This window comes from Neoarius graeffei, chromosome 11, assembly GCF_027579695.1.
Source record: "Neoarius graeffei isolate fNeoGra1 chromosome 11, fNeoGra1.pri, whole genome shotgun sequence".
Classification (NCBI taxonomy): domain Eukaryota; kingdom Metazoa; phylum Chordata; class Actinopteri; order Siluriformes; family Ariidae; genus Neoarius; species Neoarius graeffei.
The window spans coordinates 11,232,682-11,242,061 of NC_083579.1; the positions used below are offsets into that span (position 1 = coordinate 11,232,682).

Below are 9,380 nucleotides of genomic sequence, written 5' to 3' on the forward strand. Positions count from 1 at the left end.
CTTACATTACAGGCATTTTATTCACAGTGACGTACAACATGCCTAGACAGATCCAGGGAGCAGTTAGGGGTTAGGGTCCTTGCTCAAGGGCACTTCAACCATTCCAGTTGATCCAGGAAAACAAGCCAGCAACCCTTTGGTCCCAAAGTGGCTTCTCCAAGCATTAAGCCATAGCTTTCCCCACGTCTATGTGAGGTCAATGTAGATATGGTTAAGGGCCTTGCCCAATGGCCCAAACAGTGGCAGCTTGGTGGTGCTGGAGCTCGACCCTGTGATTCTCCAATCATTAACACAGAGCCTTAACCCCTTGAGTCTCCAACACCTGACTATATTCCTTGAAGAAAAAGGTACCAAAACTGCACTTTTCATCATCACCCTAATAGTACCATCGAGGAGACATCAGACATAGCTTTAATACACACCTTTCTCCTGGAAACATGAATATAGCATACCTACAGAAAACACACAAACATTTGGATCTAAAAGGGCCACAAAGTACCTTTTAAAGAATTTATTTAAAAAAGTCCTGCACCTTCTCAAGGGGGAAATTTAATAAATAGGTGATGTACTAAAAAGGTCCTGAGGATGTACCCTTCATGGTTCCATCTCAGCAAGTCTGGTACCTTATGCTGATGCACACACTCCCTCAGAAACATGCTGATATGCATGTCGTTCATACAACATTTACTCAAACATTATGCCATTTTTAATATGCAAATATATAAAGTATGTTAAGTCAGGGAGAGGAACAGACACTAGTGAAAATGCTCATGACTAATTTCATATCTAGGGACTGGAGCAAATGTATTGGAACAGTAAGGCCAACACTTTTTTTTTAATAAAAAAATCGTAATCCGTTCCAATACTTCCAGAAAGGACTCAAGTAACATTTAAGGACATGTATAGGATTGAGGGAAATGTTGCTGCATGTCTTCATTTCAGTATTTTCCCTGTTCCAACTTGCCCAGCGTGTTGTGTTTGAGCACAAATCGCACATCTTGGATCAAGGACATGCTTCAACGGTTTCCCCTTCGCAAATTGATTCAAATGGAACCTTATCAGCCATTTGTAGGCTCCCTCCCAAACCTAGGATCAAATCAAGTAAAGTCACTGAAACGTGCTGAAAAATTCTCCAAACTTTATTTTTTAAGAGTCAGATTAATATTCTGTTAAGAACCATCGATATCTGAATGCTTTTACATAAATACAGCTTTACCACTGAATTACAGAAAATCGCAGAACACATTTATTCAAAAAGGTTAAAACTGTTCAATGATGGCACAAGTGAAGGTATTCAGAAGGAAGGAAAAAAAGCCACCAGATTCAGAGAAAGGCGTCGCACCAGTCGGCCAGACACTGACAACAGGAGGCCGCTTGCCTTGAATTGGCCCCGCTGGTGTCCTTCAACCACTCGGAGAAAAGTTCATGGTCCTTCTTCAGCAAAAGGTACTGACCCAACACTACAAATGCCTGAAACATATCAGGTGTGTTTTATATACAAGTAAAGAACTCCTTGGTCAACAAGATCAGCTCTCCTTTATGCAACTTTTATAGAAAAAAAAGCCCCAAAATTGAATAGTTTCCACGTAGAAGCCAACCCAGCAACATTCTTGTGTTAAAGCCTTCACCATACATCACAGCTCACTTGAACATGTGCACCATGTTCCCTTTTGCTAACAGCTCTCCATGTTGTGTTTCCACCAACTTGTACTGCTTGTAGATGGAGAATAAGCCAAGCAATAGCATCATAAATGTAGTTATTCTAGCCGATGAGGCATGCTCTGATTGGCTACTCTACTACTAGGATATCAGCTCATATACCTTGAGTAGAGAAACAAAATGGCAGCACACATCAAGATACATCACTGTTAAAGTATTTAAAAGAAACAGAAATAGCTAAAAAGAATATAGCCGCCACCCCCAATAGCTCCTGTTACACACTCCAGCCCAGTCAGTGGCAGTAATGCACCTTTTAAGTTGGTTTACCAACCACCAAAAATCCCAAAGAAAATAGCAGCACGTGTTACTGAACCAACAGAGGATGAAATAAAAACTACAAGAACCCCCCCCCCCCAAAAAAAAACCTACAAAATGGATTAAAAAAAAAAAAAATTGATAGAACGTCTCCATTTCAATAATTATAGCATTTTCACTAATTGCTCCTGTCATTTCACTGGTTTGTTTACATTCTAAGTGGAAATGATTGAAGTTTATCCATCAAATTTGCAAAAAAATTAAAAATGCTCCATTTCTCAAACTCCACTGAATGTGGATATAACAGTTATTCCACTCAATCTCATCGTACACGGCTTATAGCCAACTCGGTGCTACGTGCCTCGTCAGCCATCAGCTCATGTACGACTCAGTTTTGTGGAACAACAAGTTGCAAATCAATTAGCCTAACCAGTAATGGCAAGGCAAAAACCATCAGGCTTAACTGGTCTGTAGAGTTTATAGATGGGTGATGTTCAAAGAATTGATAAAATGGTACACCTCTGGGGGAAGCATCTTGAGTAGATACCCAACGCCTATGGGGGGAGCATCACACTTAAAAGGAATGCAACCAAAACCTTTGTAACCAAAAAAAGAATGCTTCACTATCCAAGGAACCTTTGAGAAACCCATAAACAGAGAATTATCATTAAAAACTCACTTTGTCAAAGCCCTGGTCCACCAGATTCTTTCCCAGAACATCTCCGATGCCAGCCAGAGCAATGACCGGTTTATCCCCCATGGGCTCGGCCACAAAGTCCCTGTGCTTCTGAGAGGTGCTCGACATCATCAAATTGATTGCTGCCCAAGTTCTCTTATAGCTGCTGCACTCCGAAACGTGATGGCAAAACAAAGCTAAACTGAAGAGCTATACTGGAAGCATCAAGGGTTCACCTGGAAAGAAAACACTAAATTCAAGACGTACCAAATAAATATTCAACTCTAATTAGCAGTTTGCAACACATCTTAGTTTTGTTCTTGTTTTCTGATGTTTTGTCTCTTTCAGCATGTTTGTCTTGATAAGGCATTTTAAAAAAAGGCTTTGTAATCATTCCCCAGGTTAAACTATTTTTCCCCCCACTGTTAGCATTGCAGCTTTCAAAATAAAAGATATCCTAAATCGACACTCAATTTAATCCAAATTAGTCTGGTGATGAAGACATGGTATCAAATGCCAGATGTGTTGCTGATGATGGTTCATTTAGTTGACCAGCTTGCATGTTGGTAGTGCATTTTACTGTTATAGTCTGAAGTGACCAGATTCAGCTTTCTGTTATGAAAGTACTTCAAAAAAAGTTCTCACCCAGAAAACATCACAGGAGAAAGGTTGTTCTTGCATTATTTTTCAGTCTCCTTAAAAGGTCATAAGCAAAGGTTTTAAATTTATGCACATTTGAAACTTTATGCATGTTAAAAAAAAAACCCTCTAAATTCTCTTCTGGTCCCAAGAAGTATTGTTAATAAGTAATTAAAATAAAAAGTTAGCGTGGATCACAGCGAATTTCTGCTTGGCGATTTGTGACCACTCGGCACGTGACGTCATTCAAGACAAACAAATCGCTTGAGTTGATTCCACTTCCATTTATTTGCATTGCCATTCGGCTTGAGTGCAGATGTGCGTTCGGGAATTTCGAAAGAAAAACCATGCTTTATTGTTGTGCAGTGAACTGTAACAACGGGACCGGTTCAGGAAGAAGTTTTTACCTTTTTCCGAGAGAGGAGAAGAGGCAGAGAGAGTGGATTGTATGCATGAAGCGAGAGGGTTGGCAGCCAGGTAAATACACCACTCTGTGCTCCGATCACTTTTTAAAGAATCCCCACCTGTTGGAGAGTTTAGGTGCCAGTGTTGGACAGAGAAGGCTCAAACCTGATGCTGTTCCGATAAAACTCGGACACAAAATCAAGCAGTCAAAGAAGAAACGGACCAGCAATGCTCAAGCAAAAAGGAGAAAACTGGAGGTAAACATTTTTACCTTGCTTGCAATTGACAAGTCAAGAATCCTGAGGGATCCTGTACAATCATTGTGGAAATGAGACAAAAGGGATATTTCCTCACTTAGGAGTAGGCTATAAATAGTATAATGCCGCGGATGGCAGCTAACGTGGCCTACCGGCACACTGTCAAGTACAGGGATGTGATTTTTCCGCGAATTCGCGGAATTCCGCTTTTTTCACCTCAAAACTTGAAAAAAAAATGCTTCCGATTTTTCCCTCAAATCCACATTTGTATCCTATTCGTTCCGACTTTGTTTGAAAGATGGCAGCCTCGGATTTGCATCTTTACGCCTCGATCACGGAGGCTGCCATCTTTCAACTCTTTGTTTGAAGCGAGCGCATTCATTGGTTGTTACAGAGCGATGGGCCAATCATGTACCTCGTTTCATCTCATTGACGTAATTACGTCATTTATGCAATTCCGTCATTGAGATGAAACGAGGTACGTGATTGGCCCATCGCTCTGTAACAACCAATGAACGCGCTTGTTAGATAGCTGTACGTAAGCTCGCTTCAAACAGAGTTGAAAGATGGCAGCCTCCGTGATCGAGCGTAAAGATGCAAAGCGAGTGAGAGAGAGAGAGCATGCGAGAGAGAGAGAGAGAGAGAGAGAGAGCGCGTGCGCGCGAGTGAGCGAGAGAGAGAGCGTGCGTGCGCGAGTGAGCGAGCGAGTGCGTGCGCGTGAGTGAGAGAGTGAGCGAGAGTGTGTGTCAGAGTTGCATTTTGACCATTAAATTGGCTTGAATTTGTTAATCATGACAAGTTTTTTTCTTGTGTGTTTGCTTGCCATTTTAGTACAGTTTTTAAGTCAGAAAACCTCAAAACCCAGGAGCTTTGGGGGGCTTTCCCCCTTGTCCCCTCACCAGGGTGCTGCCCTGGACCAGCTGGGGGCCTGTGGCCCCCAGACCCCCGGCTAAAATTTTCAGATAATTTCACCAGCCCCAAATCACATCCCTGCAAGTAATCGTTCCCTATATCCACTAGGGAGGGCGGTTTAATTATTTTTCAAAAGGGCCCTTATTTAGTATTACAACAAAAGTAAGAATTTATCATAACTCCCAGGATAAATTGTTTGGGCGCGAGTCTTGTTGAGGTCCGGGGTCACCGTGATCAGAGTCGGCAGAGTCGCTGTCCGATTCCGAGGCTGCACGGTCAAACCAGTGAGCCACATTCACAGATTCCTTTGCAACAGCCATAGGTTCATACATACATGGTTTCACCTCTTGATATTCAATTTGGAGAGTTCCTACTTCAAAATCACTATTGCTTTCAGACATTTTACACAGCCTCTCACGACCAAAGTCTGTACTTGCGAACCGAGCACACGTGTAAACACAGAACCATCCCCAGTCTGTTTGGCTTGAATGACATCACGATGACGGTCCCCTGGTGGTGAAAGTGCACACAAGTGAGATGTAAACAAACCTTCGGAACTTGCGCAAACCAGTATATTTTAACCGTTTTAAACAATTTTAGGGTGCAAATTAGACACCAGGAAGACTGAATTCACTTTTTGGGTCATTCTTTAAGAAAATAAAGTGAATATTCTATGTTCTACCTCCAACCCTTGCCTATGACCTTTAAACTTTAATGCACTTGGCCCACTGATGTTCAAACTTCGCTATCCTTTCATGGAAGGACACCTCTTCCTTGACAGCATGGAATGACTTCATCACTCTAAAAAGGGAGACCATGCAAGTGGGACTTCAGTTTGAGAAACTGATAAGTCAGGTGAGTAAAGTGCATGGAGCAACAGATCAAAGCCACATTTGGCTGCTTCGACCCCTGCCACCTGTGCTGTGTGGACCGGTGCATTGTCCTGGAGCAACATCACATCAGCTTGACACGTTCCCAGAGGTGGACAAAGTACCCAACTTCATTACTTAAGTCAGAGTACAGATCCCACTGGTCAAATGTTACTCCGATACAAGTGAAAGTTGTCCAGTCAAGTTAAAGTACTTGCATTTAAAAATCCTTAAGTACATTTTCCGTCAATGCATTGTTATATTGACAATGCTTACAAACCCCCAATGCCACTACCAAGAACAGAAATGTGAATTCATAAAATGAATGCATGCTATGCCATCATGGTGGTTTAATGTTAAGCTAGCTAGTCAGCGAAACTCCACCGGACATGCTAGCAAACCCTTTTCAAACGCAATCATATTGGGTAGCTAACGCGACTAAAAAAGAAAGACTTGTACAATGTTTATTTGGCAAGATTATGCTAAAATATATTTCTGAAAAGGACTTCAGATAAGTTAGCATAACTCCGTTTTCACATGCTAACTAACAGTTAGCAAGTTAACTGTGGACAAGGTTATGGCAACTTGCTGGGCAAATCCATAGAAATTCATTTGACTAACCAGACTGCATAGCTACATTTGCATTATTATTGCTAGCTCTAAAAAGCACACAACTTTGTTGCAAGCCTTCTCTTGGAATAAAACATTCATACCTCAATAGGTTTCTGCAGGTTGGACAGCAAGTTTTTGTAGGCTGCGATATGGTTCATTTTCAGCAGACATTTAAAACGAAACATCTTTAATCCTTTCTGAAAACTGAAACATGGGTTCTAGGTATGGCCAAGAGTGCATGCGTTCCCCAGAAGAACCATCTCCTTCCATTCTGCCGTCAACTGATCATGTTATGCTGCGTTCATGTGCTATGGGAAGATGATATTTTCCAGTTGGGAAGTGGTATTTACCAGTGTGTTGTGTTCACATGCTTTTGTTGTTGACAAATTAAAGATGGTGGACCAGATTCAGAATCAGGCCTGTTATTTGGCTAAAACAATTATAGATTGCCTTGTTCATCAGCTGCAGCAGGAATATGAGTTATCAAAAGTCAAAAGGTAAATAAATGCTGAATATTTCCTGATCATGACAAGTAGAGATTTTCTTAACACATTGAATGCCATGCAGTTTTTGGAAATTTGGCTGTAGCCACAATGAGTGTAGCCAGTATCTAGATCATTGTTGGCGTTCTTTGGACAGCCACAGAATATTTTGTATTAGGCTATAATATACATAATAATAAATATAATATACATAACATGACTCGTTTAAAAGGTGAGAGTCAGCTTTCCGTAGGTGAAAACCACTTCTTTCTTGGTTCATAAGCTAGTCTTGTACCGCTCGCCGCCATGTTGAAAAGGTTAAAGTTCATCTCATCTCGGCAACTCGTCTATCAAAGTTTTCTACGAGTTGCCCAGTGGAAAATACCACAAGAGGGGGCGTTCATGTGTGCTTCCCATGTCGGCGTTTGGTATTTACCATAATTCCCATAGCACATGAACGCACCATTAAATAATACTGCTGAGAAATAATCAGAGGTGGAAAAACCCAGGTGCAGAAAGTAAAAACCCAGCCACATTTTTGCTCCAGCCAATTCAATGAACCAGCTGATCCTAATTACCACATCCCCTAAGCCAGGTTGATGAGCTAATTGGTGAAATCACCTGTGTTGAGAGCACAGGCAGAAGGAAAACCTAAGCAGGACTTTTACTTTGTCAATCCAGTTTTTCCACCTCTGGAAATAATTGAACTTGATTTTATACAGTCTATGGACGTGACCCTAGTGATTACTGATCGGCTGACTCAGTGTCCCCTGCGAAAAAACCAAATCACGCTTTAGAAAAGAAACCTCCACTTTCAAAGCGGCTTCATAGTAATGAGGACCTTGACAAATGTAATGGAGTAAAAAAGTATAGATATGCAAAAAGTGTACTTAAGTACAGTACTCAAGTAAACATAATTCATTACTGTCCACCTCTGCACGTTCCTCTCCTTTTCTTTGATTGCTTCTTTCAGTTGAGTTTTTGTGGACGGTGATAAGAGACTATAGTATACTCCCTCAAGATGGGAGTTATGCCCCTTGTTTCAGAGTGAGGCCAAGAACTTTTTGAAGTACCCTCATAATAGGGTAATCTTTAAGAGGTAGGCATCAGAAACCCAAGTTCAAGTGTCAGAAAATAACACCTGAAATGGCAGCAAGTTTTGATCAGTGAACAAAACTACACAAGCCAAAGCACACCCAGCGGTGAGGAATTAGGTTTTGAGCATTTCTTACAACACCACCATGGTTGGTCGGTTGGAAAACTTGCAGCTCATTGCAACAGAAAACTAAACTGTTAATATAGCAACAGGAAACCAAGAGAACAATGCATCATAGCAACAAAGAGGACATCATTTTAACAAAAGAGGCTTACAGGACACAAAACCCAAGATGTTTGTTGACGGTCATGCTGGAAACCTTTAGGTTTTAAGACTTGACAAGTTTTACTGGTGAGACAACCCAAAAACCCTCTGAAAAGAGCTTAGAATTGCTACAATACAACTTCTACAAAGCATCACAAAAACATGAATTATTCCAGTTCTCACTCATCATGTTCTACTGAATACAAACCAAGCAACATGGACACAATATCCCAGGACAACACTTTTACTCACACATGTTAATTAGAAGTGTAAGCTCAATTCATTAACCAATGTTAAGTCCACACTTCTGGTTTAAAAATCTTTTACTTACTTCTGTAGCAAACTTCAGGTGATATTTAATTTCCCTTTGCACCAGTATTTCAGTAGCAGTGATTCCTGATAGGTTTACCTTCTAATAGCACATCTCACTCTCACCTACACAGGTGAATCAGTTTTTTTTTTTTTTTAAATCAACCAATCAGGTGAAAGAACCTGTCTTATGAGGAGCACATGGATGATCACATGATTCATTTCTAAACGTGTGAATAGTTTTAACCCCTTCATGCATAATTTGTAAAACATGTTTGTGTTTTTTAGGTAGTTTTATTACTCAATAATTGCATAAAAATTCATCTCATCTCATTATCTCTAGCCGCTTTATCCTGTTCTACAGGGTCGCAGGCAAGCTGGAGCCTATCCCAGCTGACTACGGGCGAAAGGCGGGGTACACCCTGGACAAGTCGCCAGGTCATCACAGGGCTGACACATAGACACAGACAACCATTCACACTCACATTCACACCTACGCTCAATTTAGAGTCACCAGTTAACCTAACCTGCATGTCTTTGGACTGTGGGGGAAACCGGAGCACCCGGAGGAAACCCACACGGACACAGGGAGAACATGCAAACTCCGCACAGAAAGGCCCTCACCGGCCACGGGGCTCGAACCCAGACCTTCTTGCTGTGAGGCGACAGTGCTAACCACTACACCACTGTGCCGCCTACTTGCACTATTTTAGGTCTAAAATATTACACACCAGCAGGATTTATTTATTTATTTATTTATTTATTTTGGAAACACTGATGGCCAAGATTATTTTGCAGTTTTGTTCTGATGTTGTATGGTATATTATTTTTAACTTGATAAGGTCTTTAATAGGGCAGCATGGTGGTGTAGTGGTTAGCACTGTT

The 9,380-nt window shown here is 41.2% G+C and overlaps 1 protein-coding gene across 1 annotated transcript; it reads right to left on the reverse strand.

The window, feature by feature from the left end:
- Window positions 1–1,179: 1,179 nt before the first annotated feature.
- LOC132893758 (barrier-to-autointegration factor-like) lies at window positions 1,180–8,611 on the reverse strand. The gene is made up of 3 exons (XM_060932888.1): window positions 8,518–8,611; window positions 2,654–2,886; window positions 1,180–1,470 (listed from the first exon to the last, which is right to left on the reverse strand). The coding sequence occupies exons 2-3, from the start codon at window positions 2,780–2,782 to the stop codon at window positions 1,324–1,326; spliced, it is 276 nt and encodes a 91-aa protein (XP_060788871.1). The 5' UTR covers window positions 2,783–2,886; window positions 8,518–8,611; the 3' UTR covers window positions 1,180–1,323.
- Between the last annotated feature and the right edge of the window lie 769 nt (window positions 8,612–9,380).